A 16,794-nucleotide genomic window follows, 5' to 3' on the forward strand; every position below is an offset into this window, starting at 1 on the left:
AGCCCAACCCAGATACGAAGGATTAAGAAAGGAAACTGTCAACTTAAAAAGAAAAAATAACATGGAAAAGCATAAGCCAACAGTAATGGGTAATGGAAAATCTCCTGACAAACAAGTAGACCGTATACTGTGAAGCAATGGATAGTCCATTTCCTACCTCTAGAAATACTCGTTTTCCTGTAAGCAGCAGCTCACATGTTTTAGCAGATTCAACAATTTATACACAAAATTTTAAAAAAAGAAAGTTAACAAATGCATAATATAAAAGTTCCAAGGCTGAGACGACTTCACCAATAATCTCCACAAGAACACTTGCCATCCTTGAAATGATGAAACCTTTTGTTGTCCCTAACTATTAACTCCCTCCCAACAATCTTTGACATGATCTTGATGGCATTGTGACAGTCCCCACACACACGGAGATTCTTGATTATCCTCAAGGGCATCCTTGCTGGGGTGCTAATAAGACCATATGCAATTGCCAACCGCTCACTGTGATACAGCAAGGCTTGCTCTTTGGCCTCCTGATCAATGTCATGAAGAACATATCTAGTATCAGGAACATAGCCACCTGTTTTCATCTCACGCAATTCCTTTAATTTCTCATCATCCTTGTAAAATGTAGGATTCCTAAACTCAGCTACTCTATTCTTTCCTTCAAGCATGCTAATCAGATTATACTTCTTCGGTGGTGGAGTTGGGATTTTATTAGCAACAGCCTTTGATGAATCAAGAGAAACGATCAATTCCTCAGCGTGGTCTTCAAGATCAATGTCTCCATGACTTCTAGCATACTTCCTCAATGCCTCCCAAATTTCCACTGTGGGTTCAAATGGAAGTTTCTCAATATACTCCACAGCTTCATTAAGATATGCAGACTTTCCAAGAACATCTATAATGCTCAAATAATGCTCAAGGGTTGGACTTATGCCAAACTCCCTGCTCATTTCCTCAAAATATAAAAACCCTTCCTCCACTGCCTCGGCACTTGCACAGGCAGACAAAACAGCATGAAATGTTTCCCCAGTGGGTTCCAAGCCCAACTTCTTCATCTGCTCAAACAGCTCCAACCCCTCATCTCCCAGGTCATTATTGGCATACTCATTTATCATCAAATGCCATGAATCCATATTCCTCTCAGGCATATGATCAAAAACTCTCCTCGCATCTGCCATACTTCCACATTTCCCATACATCTTAATCACATTATTGTTCAACTTAACATCGCCCCTAAAGGTCGACTGCAAAAAATAATCATGGACCTTCTTGGCATCCTCATGTTTTGAGCACATCTCAAACAAACTATAAAAACAATTAGCATCGCCTTTAACCCCATTATCCATCAACTCGATAGCTTGCTTAACCTTACCCTCCTGACACAAACGCTCCAAGTCATAAACCGAAGGAGGCGGAGCAGTAGCTGGAGCTGGATCATTAGCATTGGCACTAAAATTAACATTCAAATCCTGTCTTCGACTCTCCGAGCCCACACGTGAGGCCCACTGATCAGTGTTTCTCTGTTGCGGATATCCCTGATTTCGGTTGTCCAATCGATTTGGGCTTCCGGGTTGCCCATAATCCCCCCGGACATCAGGGCTAAACTGACCAGGGTTTTGGTACTGGGGATGATTTTGATCCCGTTGATTAGGGTTTGGATACTGGGGGTAATTTTGATACCGTTGATTAGGGTTTGGATACTGGGGAGCAGTAGCTGGAGCATTAGCATTAGCACTGGCACTAAAATTAACATTCAAATCCTGTCTTCGACTCTCCGGAACCACACGTGAGGCCCACTGATCAGTTTTTTTCTGTTGCGGGTATCCCTGATTTCGGTTGTCCCATCGATTTGGGCTTCCGGGTTGCCCATAATCCCCGCGGACATCAGGGCTAAACTGACCAGGGTTTTGGTACTGGGGATAATTTTGATCCCGTTGATTAGGGTTTGGATACTGGTGTTGTTGTTGAGGATATCCTCCTTGGTCAGGATAGGCATAACCCTGATTAGGATAATTTTGTTGGTTTGGAGGAGGGTATTGCTGATTTTGGATGGGTTGATTGTGATTGTAGTGAGCAGGTTGTGGGGAGGACTGGTGATGAGGAGGAGGAGGAGAAGGAGGGTGTGTCAGGGTTCTCGAGTTCCATTGGGAAGCATCATTGGGATAAAATCTTTGATGGTCATTTGGTAATGCTGAAGTAGTGAGGGGTTTAGCGAGGATTAGGGTTTTGTTACTGAAAGAAAAGTGTCGAAGAGAGCGTACCTTGGAGAAGAGTGGATGAAGCTTTTGTGGAGGCTGTGAAAGACGGATTGCCATGGAAGACGCCATCTTCTTCGGTTTTATCTCAGTCAAGCGTTGTATATCCAGTAAAACCCTTGTCTTGTTTACACCTTATTAGAAGACGCAGCAGGTAGGGTAGTGTACAGACTCACTCACTGGAGTGATACCCTTTTTTGTGTGGCCTCTTGTTTTGAGCTTATCATTTTATCATATTGTATGAGGGGTAAAGATCACTGCTGTCCCTGTATTCTAAGAAATTGGTTAATCAGGTCCTTCTACCAATTTAATTATTGATTGAGTATCGAATCAGCCCTTTCTTTGAATGATGATATAATGCTTAACCCCATAACATGATTGAAACTGTATTTTTTTAAAATTTTAATTTTTTTATATTTTTAAATTTTTTTGATGTGTTAGTGTTAAAAATAATTTTTTTAAAATAAAAAATATTATTTTAATGTATTTTTAAATAAAAAATACTTTAAAAAACAACAACATTTAAAAAATATTATTTTTATGTGATGCATGAGGCAATTCTATATAATGCATGAACAAATATATACAGAATTTAAAACGCATAAGAAAATAAATAAAGGAAATTCATATTAACAGTAACACACAAACCAAACAATAAAACACAATGATTAGACAAAAACAAAACTTAGTTCACAAGGTCCCTAGTGGAGTCGCTATTTTATTGCATGTGTGCGGTGTCGTGGCAAAATGTATCCACTCTTGTATTGTATTTATCTAGCAAATATATGGAGAAAATAAATTTTTATTTTTTATTAATGAAAAATTAAAATGAGAAAAATGTAAAGATAGCCTTGTTATTTACACCACACGTGGGCTTTGACATATCTACTCACACTTTATTTTTCTTCTTCTTATTTTTCTTAAATGTTTAATATTTTTCCACTTGTCATTTAAAAATTTGTTTCAAATACAAAATATTTATTTGGTAAGTATTGATATAAGAAAAATGTTAGTAGTGAAGAGTCAAACTTGAAGCACATATTTATAAATACAAAATTATTGTTAGTTTTCTTTATTTAAAACTGTATAAATTTAATTGGTGATATTTTAAAAAATAAAAATAAATCCAAATAGTATGAGTTTTGAAAAAAAAAAACGAAAATAATATTTATTTATTAGTTTCTACTGTCTAGAGGAAACAAGTAGAACCGGTTAACAGGTATCCTTTTGATAAAATGAACGGTGGAGATACTTCATTAGAAATCCAACGGATGCTCAAAGCATAAGCAAAAGCAGGTGCAATATTATATGTTTTACGGTGGTCACAATAACAAATACCGTCTCCCAGTCATCTCTCTCTCTCTCGAGCTAGAGATTTAGGAGGGATTTCTCTTGTTTTCTAGGGTTTTTGGATCTGCACACTCCTTTCAACAATCCGAGCTGAACACAGACAGACAAACATCCAGCCATGCCCCGGTACAACCTTCCTCTTCCTCTTCCTCTTCCTCTTCCTCTTCTTTCATCCTTTAGTTTGTATCTTGTTGTCTAACAGAAGAGTTGTTGAATTTGCAGGTATTACTGTGATTATTGTGACACTTACTTGACTCATGATTCTGTAAGTTCTGTCTCTGTTTTTTTGTTCTAATTTCTGTTTTTCATCATAAACCCTAAACAAGCAAGCACTTTTTGGATGCTTTCACAGTTTCAGTGGATAAACCCAATTCTTTTTTTTTCATACCATTTTTAACATCATCATCTCTTTTTTGGGCACGGTTTTTTCATGGCAAACAATTAATATTTGTTTCATTCATCTGTTTGGTTTGTGATGTTTTCAATTGTCTGTAAATCCTGTTTTACTTGCTCTGCTTTTGCATATTTCAGCCATCTGTTAGAAAACAGCACAATGCCGGTTATAAACACAAGGTACTTTTGATTTGTTTATGTTTTATTAATTGATGTTTCTCTACATGTCTTTTTTTTTTAATTTTGTTCTTAACTTCTTTAGGCAAATGTGAGGATCTATTATCAGCAGTTTGAGGAGCAGCAAACCCAAAGTATAATTGACCAAAGAATAAAGGAACATCTTGGCCAAACTGCAGCTTTTCAACAGGTTGGTGCCGCATACAATCAGCATCTAATGGTCCAGAGACCCCGGCTTCCTGTTCTTCCAACTCCTGTGATGCCAATTGGAGGAAATAACGCCCCATTATTCCCTGGGATGAGGCCTCCTGTTTTGCCTAGACCAATGCCTGGTGCTCCAGGTAAACTGCATCCAAAAGCTGCCCCGTTTGATACATGCAACTATCTCCCTGTGTGCATACCCTTGTGTTGCATGGAAACACTACTTTTTGCCATTCTTGATTCAATTAATTAGCTTCCAACATCTTAGAGGTTGGGATGTTGGCTTTTGCAAAACTATTTTTGTAGATTTAGAAATGGCTGCATCTTCTAATTTATGGGTTGCTTTCTCCATGGTCATTTTAGGGTGATTGATTTTACAGCACTGATTGTGTGGGATATTGAATCTTTTATATGCTATTTGCCAGGTTATATGAACCCTCCTATGATGCCCCCAATGATGGCACCCCCTGGTGCTCCTTCCTTACCTGGTCAAATGAATGGCATTCCAAGGCCTCCTACAATGATTGCACAACCAAATGTTCCTGGGAGTACTGCAGCACCTACTCCTAGCGGTCCCCCGTCTATGGGTCCACCTGTTACTTACCAAGCAAATCAAGCAGCAACAACCAGTGGAGGCTTTGACAGCTTCAATGTGAATGCCGCAGCCCCTGAAGCCAATCATTAGTCTGAATCAAGCTGGTATGTTTTGCCTCAACAATTTATGGCATACAGAGTTCAAGTAGCTTTGTACATCTTCCGCTTGAAATTTACAATTATCGATTGTAGTGATTTTCTAGCATAATGAAATTTAGAAGTGTGTTTCACTGGTCTATGGGGAGACGGAAGCCTCATGGATGCATTTGGTTTGTTAAAGAATTGTGAATGGAATGAGAATCTATTTCCTTTAGTATAACATTGTTGTCGATAATTCTCGTGTTTATTAAAAATAGATTTAATTTGAAACAAAATTGAAATTTAAATCCTTTTGGAATTGGAATCAGAATAATATTTCCTAGGGATTACTACAATGTCAGCATCGGTAAAAATTGTGGATGCCAATTAAACCATCATATTTGATTTTAGATGGATATTTTTCATTTGTTTTACTCAAATTCAATGGTTTAACCTGCATCAACATTTTATCGATGCCGGCATTTTGGACCTCACTCATATTTCCTTTCTACTGCCATTTTGTGCAAACCAGACATGGGAAATATGGGTTTCTTTGATTGAATTGAAACTAGAATCCCACTAATGAATTTCATTATTGTTTTTGATAGAACCAATACAATTTGATGCACCAGTTATCTAGTTTTAATTCTCTTCCAATTGTTTTTCTGAATAGTTATCCTGTGGTTTCCATGGAATTTTCTTTTTTTTGATACAGGCCATGAGAAGAAATCAGCAAGGCCACTCTACATTGCAATGCCTTTCTTGAATTGTGAGTTAAAGTGGTGGTGATCAATACAGAATAGTTTTGTAACTTAATTTTGTTAAACATAAGCTATCTTGAAAAGACATCAAAATTCATCTGAAAAGGACTGGTTTTCTCTTGAGTTCAATTTGATGTGATTCACCTTCTGTGGGTTAAGTAGTGATTGGCACGCTCTGTTTCTGTTGGCATCTTCCACCTGTGGAGCTTTGTTTTCTGGTTGGCTTCAGTTAGTCATATACACTTCTAATTGATGCTATTTGCGTCTGGTGCATTCTCATAGGTGTGCAGATCTCATTGTGAGGACATTGCCTCTTCAGACAATTGTAGCCTAGGGACCATAAGCTAGATAGGCTCCGCCAGCCAGTATAGAAAACAGTGTTTCCTAATACTTGATGTTGCCCCTTTTCTATATTTTCTTATAATGCTGCTGATATTACTCTTTTGATGTGCCCCCTTTTATGGTTTCCGTAATGGAATAACAAAAAAGAATAGTTGGTTGGTTTGTTGGGTGCTGCATTGAACTATCGGATCATCCCAGATTGGACGTAATAGTTTTTGTCAGCCAAGCAATACCATGACTTTGTAGCAAAATTTTTTTAGATAAGCTTCCATGTTTCAAGGTTGTTTGGCTTTGAGAGTGTGGGGCACCAATCTAAACTAGCAATGTTAAACCCATGTGTCGTCCTAACCTTCTAGCTTGCCTGTTCAAAGAAGAGGAAAGGAAAAAAAAAAATAATCTAATGCAATCTTTCGGGTGATGAACTTGTTGCCAATCTATACCTAGTTATTGGTTCTATGCCAAATTTGATTTCAGTTGTCATAACAATGCCAATTGCTTTAGTTATCGCCATATCATCCCATGCTTAATTGCTTTAGTTATCGCCATATCATCCCATGCTTAATTGCTTAATCTAGCAGCCTTCGTTATAGTTTGGTTGGAGGATTCGAGTCTGTTTGGTACATTGAAATAATATTTCTAAATGTTGATGTGTTATTTATTTAAAATATATGAAATAATGTTTCTAATTTTTTCGATGAAAGAGGAGAAATGGTGTGTAAAGCAGTCATTTTTGGCTACTGAGTTGAGCTGACCAAGTTATCAATCTAATTGTTTGTTTCTCTAAGTTAGGGTGTGTTTACTTTGATGTACAACTGTGATGAGGTGTTGCTTATGTGGGGTAGGACATGAGGAGGCGATGGAATCCTATTTTGTGATTGAAATTATTTGATGAACCAGCACCAGTAGCTCTATAAATGAAAAACCTCATATTATTATTATTATTATTATTATCTTTTACATCAATACATTAAAATATCAAAAAATATACAGTAAATAAATAAATTTAAAACCAAAAAAAATTAAAAATTTTAAAAAATACATTGGAGCTCCACAATCAAACATTTTGGTCGAATAAAAGGTTTCCCCAGCATTTGCAAGATGAACCTGCCCTCTATGCTGTAAGAGTGTAAGAGATTCATGATGTGTTTTGGAGTGTGATGTGTGGTTGTAATTATTTTTTATCATGATGTGTTTTGGAGTGTGATGTGTGGTTGTAATTATTTTTTATTTAAAAATATATTAAAATAATATTTTTTTTATTTTTTAAAAATTATTTTTAATATCATTCAATCAAAACAATATAAAAATATTAAAAAATATTAATTTTAAAAAGAAAAAAATAGTGTTTGCATGTTTGAGATTACAGTGATGGTAACGGTTTAAAATGTAATTGCATCAAAATAAAATTTTTATTTTTAAAAAATTATTTTTGACATAAACACTTCAAAACAATCTGAAAATATAAAAAAAATTAAAAATTAAAAAAAATATTCAATCACATTCTTAAATATACTAAAAAAATTTAAAATTTTTAGAAATAGACGTTCCTTTAACTATCTATTGTAAACCTCACACCCTCTTCAGAATGATTTGATTTTATGGATTTCCAGCCGAATAAAAAGAATCAAATAGAATGATGAGATTCTTAAGTGTGTTTGGAATTATGGGAATTTTTGTGTTTGAGATTTTAAGAAAATTAAGTTAAATAAAAATATTTTAGTTATGGTTTTTTAAAAAATAATTATAAAAAATATAACCGCTGAGATTAAGTTTTACATATAAAATAAAAAAAAATAAAATATTTAATTAACCAATTAATTCTTTTCTATATAATTAAATGGAAAACAGAAGATACCAAAATAACAAAAAAAAAAAAAATGTTACATAGGATTCGAAAGAGAGAAGGGAATGGATGACATGTCGTTGAAAACAGACGCAAGTCTAAGTTGTTGTTAGTTGTATAAACAGATAAAATAGAAAAATTGGTGCCCCTAAACTGTTGACACGTTATCTTAGTTGCAGCTTTTTAGAGGAGAGGAGAGAAAAGAAAGAGAGAAGCAGAGAAAATGGCGGCTTTCAATATTCCACCACCGTCCACCACCACAACCACCTTCTCGTCTCTTCCTTCTTCTTACTGTCACTCCAATATTATTAGAACTAATTATTTCAACAATGATTACAATAATAATAAAAAGTTCTCTCGTGGTTTTCACTTCTCTCTATTCTCTTCCCAGACTAATCCATCATCATCATCATCTTCTAAGACTAAGAGAGAACTCTCTAAAATGCCTACCCATTTCTCTAAATCAGGTTCATTTCCTGGCTTCCTTTCATTTTTCATTTCTGCATTTAATACTGTACATTACCATGCTAAGAAATACAGGGCTTCCGTTTTTGTTTTTTATTTTTATTTTTGGTTTAAGCTGGGAAACTGAAGAATTATACATGTAAAGAAAATGATCTTGTAGCCACTGTGTTAATGGCGTTTCAGAGAATTGTGCGACAATTACTTTTCAAATGACCAACATTCTTACTTTGGGTTCCGTTGGTATTTGCTTTCCATAATATTATTATTTGTTTAAATAAGCCAGCTCGGTTGATAATTTATTATTTATTATTATTATTCACTGATTGAGGAGAGGAATATATCGGTGTCTAAAGAAGTGACTGGTTTTGCCTGGTTTACCTCAATATTTGCAGAATTTTACTATTTTTGATCCAATCTAGTTTGCGTGTCAGAAGGTAAAGGTCGCAAATAGATAGTGTCACTGCATTTTCTGGTCTTGGGTCTTTTTTAAGATTCGCAACGATTTATATTCCCAGTAGCATTCTCAAAAATGAAAAAGAAAATGAAAAAGGAAAGGAAATAGAACATGAAATTATTGCTTATAGTATACGATGCTGTTGGCTTGCTAATTATCTATGCATTTGAATGGTCAGATTATAGTGCTGTTTGGACAAAAGTGCTTTCTTTCTTGGGTGTCGACATTTTGCTCGAAGAATATCATAAAAATGTGATCTTTCTAATGCCGTGTGCAGGCAGTGAACATTCGTGGATTCAAGACGGCTCCATGAATCGGAACTCCACTTCCAGCAACAAAGGGATGCAAGGTCCATTGCATTCGGTGTTTCCCTCAACACCTGCACTAGTCTCTTCCGTGGAGGACCTTTTCGAATTTATTTGCTCAGGCCCTCTTATAAGCAAGTTGGGTTTGACCTCCGAAATGATTGCTGAGTCAATAGACAAATGGATATCATATGGCTTGCAGTTGTGCCGATTATTTCAGCTTAATGAATTATATCTTACAGTTCCTCAGAAAGCAAGGTTTTATCACTATTATATACCGGTCTTCGTTTGGTGTGAAGATAAGATTTCTAAGCACGTAACCCAGTTCAAAGACTCTGAAGATATACCTCCTTTAGTGGTACGCATGTAATTTCCTTGCAACTGTTTTCAATTCTGATGCGAGTGCCTGCATTAATTCTCATTCCATTAGCATATTTCCCAAAAGAAGGCCTCTGGGTATTTGTTAAGTTATGCAGTCTTGCTGCAAACAATGCTAGTTGCTATGCAGTTCTTTTCATCTCATGATCCTGGCATCTGGTATGGTGTAGATTGGTTTTAGTGCTCCACAAGGTTGTGGAAAGACCACACTTGTCTTTGCTCTTGATTATCTCTTCAAAGTAACTGGCAGGTACATGCTACCAATATGATTGTGTGTAGTAACTGCAAATTATTTGTCACTTGTCAGTTATAGAACTAAACTTGCTGCCTTACCCCTATCAGGAAGTCCGCAATGTTATCCATAGATGATTTCTATTTAACAGCAGAGGGTCAGGTAATAGTTCAAGGACTTCCTTACATTTGCTTACTTTATCTTCATTTTTTAGTTGCTGATGCAAATTTTCATGAATTCTAGGCCAAACTGAGAGAAGCCAGTCCAGGAAATGCACTTCTAGAGGTAGCAAAGACCGTGTTCTTTAAACAAATTGTCAAATAAAAGAAGGCAGTGAGATGTTTTTAATCATCAGAAAAACTAAATAAATATTTGTTTTTCTTTGTGTTTTTTCTTTTCCTCTTTCGTTTATTTCCAGTTCCGAGGAAATGCTGGGAGTCATGATCTTCCATTCTCTATTGAAACTCTGTCTGCTCTAAACAAACTGACAAAAGAAGGTAAGAGTTTGATTCAGTTATCTTCTTTCCACTTTGCTTTCTTAGTTTGATGATAGTCCTATTAAGTTTTCAGGCATGAAGATGAGGCTGCCTCGATATGATAAGGTAAGTATACTATAATGTTATTTTTCCTCTGTTCTCATTTAATTGAGCCTGGAGTTGTTAATGATAGGTTCTTCTTCTTTGTAGTCTGCATACAGTGGAAGAGGTGACAGAGCTGATCCTTCAACATGGCCAGAGGTTGAAGGACCATTAACAGTAAGAAAATCTTGAATTTACAGCTGGAATAATAGGTGATCATTTCAAATTGGTGGTAATATTGTCATCCTTATGTTAGGATTTTTGAACTCCAAGATAATACCAGAAGTGAGAAAAAAAGAAGAAGAGAAACTGAGTTGTTTGGGGGTGGGGGGGGGGGGGGGGGGATCTATAAATTATCCTTTTTTCATGTGCTTTGGATGATTCTGTAGGTTGTGCTATTTGAAGGTTGGATGCTTGGTTTTAAACCACTTCCAGTGGAAGTCGTCCAAGCAGTTGATCCTCAGGTTAGACCAGTGGAAGTTTATTATAAGCACCTCAATACACCTCATACAGGTCATTTTCTTCTTATGGTAGTTGACCATCAATTGTAGCTTAAGCATGCTTCTTCTTCTTTTTTTCCTTACAGCTACAGATCATAAATAAGAATCTTGAAGCCTATTATGATGCGTGGGACAAGTTTATTAAGGCATGGGTGGTCATCAAGATTCAGGACCCTAGTTGTGTCTACCAATGGCGTTTGCAGGTCCCTTTAACATGAATACACACTGCTGTCAAAGAACTCTTTTCATATGCTATTTTCTTTAACCGATTGCTGTGGGGTTTTGCAGGCAGAGATTGCCATGAGGGAGGATGGAAACCCTGGGATGACTGATGAGGAGGTGTGCTTTCATTTCATCAACATAACCATTTTGGGAGAATTGAAAGCAAAGTTCATGTTATAGGCTGAAGCTTTTTGTGGTATTTATGTGCAGGTTAAAGATTTTGTTTCGCGTTACCTACCAGCATACAAGGCTTACCTTCCCACCCTCTATGCTGAAGGACCCAATGGTTCAGATCCGGAGAATCTCCTTGTCATTGAAATTGATGAAGGAAGAAATCCTATCCTAGGTAATTAGGTGACTTGACAATTTCAGGGTGAAGATTGCTCTGAATGGCCAATTTTGATTTCTTCAAATGGTGTGATGCAACTTTTTGCATGGGCTGGCCTTTGTCTGTATCATTAAGGAGAACAGTCAGATGTAAATGCAAATGTACTAAAAAGTATTATGCAAAATAACACGGTTGCTCAATTGAATGGAATTCCAACTTGTCCAAGGCAGCAAGAAATTATTTTTCCTTTAGGAAGGTGTTAAAAGCTGATGCATCCGATAGCTTTCTTACGAATACGGTTCTTGATTTTTTATTGCTACATGATACATCCGACACATGATCCGATACATGAAGTGTGCCGTGCCGGTCATATTTCTTTTGCAGCATCTGTCTTACACTGAGCGCTTCGTTCCCATGAAATTGCCTAGTCATTAAGTATTTGGCAGTTTAGTCAGCATCTGTCTTTCGTATAACTGTGCCTTTGTAGTTTAGTCTTTTCTCTCTGGCATGTCTAGTGAACGAGAGGGGATCACGATGGAGGAGGCTGATTTATTAGCCCGATCAAGTAAGAAAATTAAGGTGGGTAGAGGAAAACGCCCCATGGAGGAAAAGTCGACGGTTGAGGAGATGGAAGGAAACATAGCCAAAGGAGGCTTCAGTTATAAGGAATCATTAATGGGGTCTGCATATTTGGAACAAAAATTTATGGAAGATCTCCAACATCAGAATTATGCTTCGGAGGAAGAGGAAATTGGTGAGGAACTAGTAATAAAACTTAGCAGAGGATAAGAAAAGGATAAGGGAACCCTGACGCCAAGCTATTATCGTAAAAGTTATGGTAGAAGGGTAGGTTACACATATCTTCTGCGACGACTACTGGATTTGGGAAATGATTTTTTCCTGGCAAAATTTTCGAATCCGGATGATAGAGATTTTGCTCTGTTTGGAGGATCATAGATGATTGCTGATCATTATCTCACGATGAGACCTTGACATCCAAATTTTGATCTGTTTGAAGCAACGATTGACAGAGTTGCAGTGTGGGTGAGAGGGGTGCTCTGGAAAATTGGGAATCATACAGGTAGAACCTTGAAGATAGATAGAAGTAGAACTACTTCTCTTGGCACCAGGGGTAACTATGCTCGCATATGTGTGGAAAGTTGACCTTACGAAGCTGTTGTTATCGAAGTTTAAACTCAGACGTCGAATTCGGCGGATAACTTATGAGGGGTTGCATCTGATATGCTTCCAATGTGGACAATATGGCCATAAAAAAGAAACTTGTCCTTGTGGTGAGCAACATGAAGACTTGAGGAATGGCAGCACCGAGTCTGATCAAGTGCATGGCAAGGCAGATGCAAGTCAATTGGTGGGGAATCAAGATATGGAGTAGGCGATCAGATCAGACGTTAAAGAGCAGTATGGGCAGTGGATGGCCGTGAGGAAGACGACGAGAAAATTTGGAAAGCGAGTGAAATTGTAGGAGAATGTTATGCAAAAGAATTAGGGAAGGGGATTACAGCCTAAAAACAAGGGCATAAATTCTCCAGGAGGAATTAACGCAGAAGATCTAGAGGGGGGATCACGTTTAACGTGATGCATGAAGCTAATATGGAAACGAACGTTACAAAGAGAGAGAATTTCGAGATTATTGGAGCTCAAGTGGGAGCTGAGATGGTGAATAGCACTAAAAATGAAGCTGTGATGTTGCCAATCCCAGTTAGCTTGGGGTCGAGTCTCAACTCAGAAGACCATGCCTCCTAGTCTTTTTGAACCAAAAGCACAAGACAAGGGCACCAATGCCCAAGGAGCACTTGAGTCAAACAATGGTTACCATAAGCTTTTATATCACACTTCTTCTTGGGCTCATTACATGTGGCTTGTAACTCTTGACATTATTTCCCTACGTAATCGAGACCAGGAAGTCATATTTAGTCACACTTTAAGAGAAGGAAACTTGGTTACTGAGTTTTTTTTAGCCAAGTTGGGATCCTTAAAGGAAGTTTCCCCTCCTGGATTAACGCGGATGGTACTTGACGGAGACCTTGTCGGAGTCTCTGTTGGAAGGAAGATGGGCGTGATATAAAATTAAAACAGTAATTATTAAGTATTTTTTTCGAAGTTCTTTTAGTTATTTTTTTTCTTTTGTGTCATGTAATAATGTTGAATTATAAGTTTTTTATAGACATAAAATCTTAGACAATTAAAAAATTAAACTAATACAAGAAAATTATAATCTAAATAGGAATTGTATTATGCTGACTGAACCGGTCGACTGATTCATTTAATCCAACCAGTGGACCGGTTCATCTATTCTTCAGAAAAACTAGAAATCAAGTTAATTTTCAACACTCCCTCTTAAACTTGATTTCTTCATAACTCCCAATAAATCTCTTATCTTGGTAAGAACATCATATTTGAAGGGTTTTGTGAAAATATCTGCAACTTGATTTTGTGTTTTACATACTTAATTTCAACTTTTTTTGTTTGTAATGCAATCTCTTAAGTAATGAAATCTTGTGTCAATGTGCTTACTTCTATCATGAAAAAGTGGATTTTTAGCTAAGACAATGGCTAATGAGTTATCCACATAATTCTATATAGACTTCTCTTGTGATATTCACAATTCTTTCAATAATCATTTTAGTCATATGGAATGACAAACATATGATATAGTAACTACATATTCAGCTTCACGTGTTGATAAAGTAATTTTAGATTGCTTTTTTAAGTTCCATGTGAATGTTGTGTCTCTCATGTAGAGAACACAACTAATAATGTTTTTTCTATCATCCATATCTCTAGCCTAATCACTATCACTATAATTCACAAGGTCAAAGTTATTAGAATATTTATAAAACAAGCCAAAATCAATAGTACTTTTGATACATCAAAGAATTCGCTTCAAAACTTTGAAATGTGTCATAGTCGGTATCTTTTATCTCACAAGCCCTAATTCAAAGAGAATACAAATATGTAAATTAAAAAGTTATTGAAAATGATTAAAAAGAGGAAAGATATGTGAATGTGTAAATTGTAGTGTCATTAATGGATCAAAAGTGGATTCTTAAGATGTAAGAATAACATTTATATGTAGGTCTTAATGTACTGATTTAAGCTCTGAATTAACATTGATCACAAATATACCTACCAAAACAATGTCCAGGTATATATATAAAAAGATATAAGGTTTTAGTCAAAGTAGGTTGTCTATGGATTAGTTTATTGACATAGATTAATGGCTTGTTTGGCATTGTGGTAGCAGTTGCTTTTCAAATTGTTTTTCGCTTGGAAATGCATCAAAATAATATTTTATTATTATTTTTAAAAAATTATTTTTGACATCAGTACATCAAAATTATAAAAAAAACACTACAAAAAAAATAATTTTAAACAAAAAAATTAAATATTAAGCAAACAAGATTTTGGTTACAATGTCAAGCACCCTCTAAAGTGCTCTTCTTGGAACAATATAAAAATATGGGTCGTACTTTTGGTTGGTAGGTCATGTTTGAAGAGTGGCATGAATGAACGTGAATATTTTTTTTTACCAAAATAAGAATTATCAATTACAAGATAAACAAAAGTTTGAGACATTTATTTTTCATTAAACATTTAATATTTTGTATTGTTAGTCAACAAAAAAAATACATGTAATGACATTGATATGAGTTTTCATAAAAGGTTGTGAAGGTGATGCATGTATTTGAAGAAAATGATCATAAAATTTATAGTTCTTTTGAAAAAATCTAGTACAATTTGATGATGTCTCAAAATTCAAGATATTTATCTAAAATGTTATTTAGTGTTTGAGATAGTGATTAATCAATATATTCAAGTGTTTGGATTTTTTTCTTCTTAATCTAAGGAACTCTAGGTTTATAGTAAAAGCTTGAATAACTGTAAAAATCATCCCAATCGGAGAGGCTCAAAAACCATCCGATGATAAAGTCAGTATATTTATGGGAAATGTATTAAATGACTTAAGGCAATAAATGATTTAAAAGAGCCTTAAATTCAAGAAACAAAGATGTTTGTTCTTGATTATTAAGTTGGTTAATACTTTGAAATCTATGTATCTTTATCTTAAAAGATAAAAAGTTATGAACCATTTATCTAGATGGTTCAAGGGGTATCTATACCCCTTAAACCTTATCATTTTCAGAGAAGAAAAGGATTGGAAAGTCCTCTGCTTTCAGCAACATTAATGGGAGACATATATCTCTTACATATCATTAATGAGATAGTAAGTATGGTAGGTCCTTTAAGAGACCTTGTATACACCTATAAAAGTATAGGGAGATTATTATCTTATTATGAACGATTATTCTAGATGGAGAGGCATGATGGTTTATCATGTCTTTAATACTTCTATTATAGAGGATTGTTTAGTATCATGCATATAACCTTAGAACTTGATAATGTCCAAGGTTTTTGGGTCTGACATGTTTGTCAGATCCATATGTTCTTAGACTTAGCTGACTACCAAGTCTAAGTTCTTTGAGTCTGGCATGTTCGCCAGACCCACATTACCTTGGACTTGGCTAATTTTTAAGTCTAAGTTTTTTAAGTTTGACATGTTTGTCAAATCCACGTTATCTTGGACTTAGCTAACCTTGCTAAGTCTAAGTTCTTTGGGTTTGACATGCTCACTAGACCCATATTATCTGAGGCTTGAGTGACTACCAAGTTCAAATACTTTAGGTCTGAAATATTCGCTAGACCTGCGCTATCTTAGATTTGGCTGACCGTCAAGTCCAAGTTCTTTAGATATAGCATGTTCGTCAGACCTATATTTCCTTGGGCTTAGCTAACTTTCAAGTCCAAGCTCTTTGGGTCTGATATGTTCATCAGATCCATGTTATCTTGGGTTTGGCTAGTTGTCAAGTTTAAGTTCTTTGGATATAGCATGTTCGTCATACCCATGTTAGTTTGAGTTTGGCTGTCTGCCATGTCCAAGTTTTATGGGTCTGACATGTTCACCAGACTCATGTTATCTTAAGCTTGGTTGACTACGAAGTCCAAGTATTTCGGGTTTGACATGTTTTACCGGATCTATTTTAATTTTTTTAAAATTTATTTATAAAAAATCTTTACCAAAAGTTAACTCATCAGAATCCATCAAAAACCTAGTGGAGTGGCAATAAACAACTCTATATTATGGTAACAAAATTTGAATAATTTGGGATACAACATTCTTTGGGCATGGTTTTTTATACAAATAATGCAGCTAAAGTTGTGTCATTACAAGATGGAATGAAAGATTTTACAGGTTCATGACATTCCTCTAAAATCTTAAAAACTCCTAGAGCTTAGTTGTGAAAAATCTCTGAATTTGAAA

The 16,794-nt window shown here is 35.6% G+C and overlaps 3 protein-coding genes across 4 annotated transcripts; 2 read left to right on the plus strand and 1 right to left on the minus strand.

Annotated features, from left to right (window-relative positions):
• Window positions 1-22: 22 nt before the first annotated feature.
• Window positions 23-2,461, minus strand: LOC112326961 (pentatricopeptide repeat-containing protein At2g15690, mitochondrial). Its single transcript, XM_024597716.2, has one exon. The coding sequence runs from the start codon at window positions 2,322-2,324 to the stop codon at window positions 288-290; it is 2,037 nt and encodes a 678-aa protein (XP_024453484.1). The 5' UTR covers window positions 2,325-2,461; the 3' UTR covers window positions 23-287.
• A 1,099-nt stretch (window positions 2,462-3,560) lies between these two features.
• Window positions 3,561-6,310, plus strand: LOC7475730 (U1 small nuclear ribonucleoprotein C). 2 transcript variants are annotated; one of them, XR_002980714.2, is made up of 7 exons: window positions 3,561-3,728; window positions 3,825-3,867; window positions 4,134-4,175; window positions 4,258-4,513; window positions 4,799-5,072; window positions 5,761-5,814; window positions 6,089-6,310. XR_002980714.2 is itself a non-coding variant. In XM_002304134.4 (6 exons), exons 1-5 carry the CDS (start codon window positions 3,721-3,723, stop codon window positions 5,056-5,058), a joined length of 609 nt encoding a protein of 202 aa, XP_002304170.1. In that variant the 5' UTR covers window positions 3,561-3,720; the 3' UTR covers window positions 5,059-5,072; window positions 5,761-5,935. The 2 variants fall into 2 exon arrangements, 1 of the variants encoding a protein (XP_002304170.1); XM_002304134.4 differs by lacking the exon at window positions 6,089-6,310 and having other exon boundaries at window positions 5,761-5,935.
• Window positions 6,311-8,124: 1,814 nt separating this feature from the next.
• On the plus strand, window positions 8,125-11,663 carry LOC18096853 (D-glycerate 3-kinase, chloroplastic). Its single transcript, XM_052451797.1, has 12 exons — window positions 8,125-8,458; window positions 9,188-9,573; window positions 9,764-9,843; window positions 9,936-9,987; window positions 10,069-10,110; window positions 10,244-10,322; window positions 10,396-10,427; window positions 10,512-10,580; window positions 10,793-10,867; window positions 10,990-11,106; window positions 11,192-11,242; window positions 11,336-11,663. Exons 1-12 carry the CDS (start codon window positions 8,215-8,217, stop codon window positions 11,477-11,479), a joined length of 1,371 nt encoding a protein of 456 aa, XP_052307757.1. The 5' UTR covers window positions 8,125-8,214; the 3' UTR covers window positions 11,480-11,663.
• The last annotated feature ends 5,131 nt before the right edge of the window (window positions 11,664-16,794 follow it).

The sequence above is a fragment of the Populus trichocarpa genome, chromosome 3 (genome assembly GCF_000002775.5).
Source record: "Populus trichocarpa isolate Nisqually-1 chromosome 3, P.trichocarpa_v4.1, whole genome shotgun sequence".
In the NCBI taxonomy this organism is placed as follows: Eukaryota; Viridiplantae; Streptophyta; class Magnoliopsida; order Malpighiales; family Salicaceae; genus Populus; species Populus trichocarpa.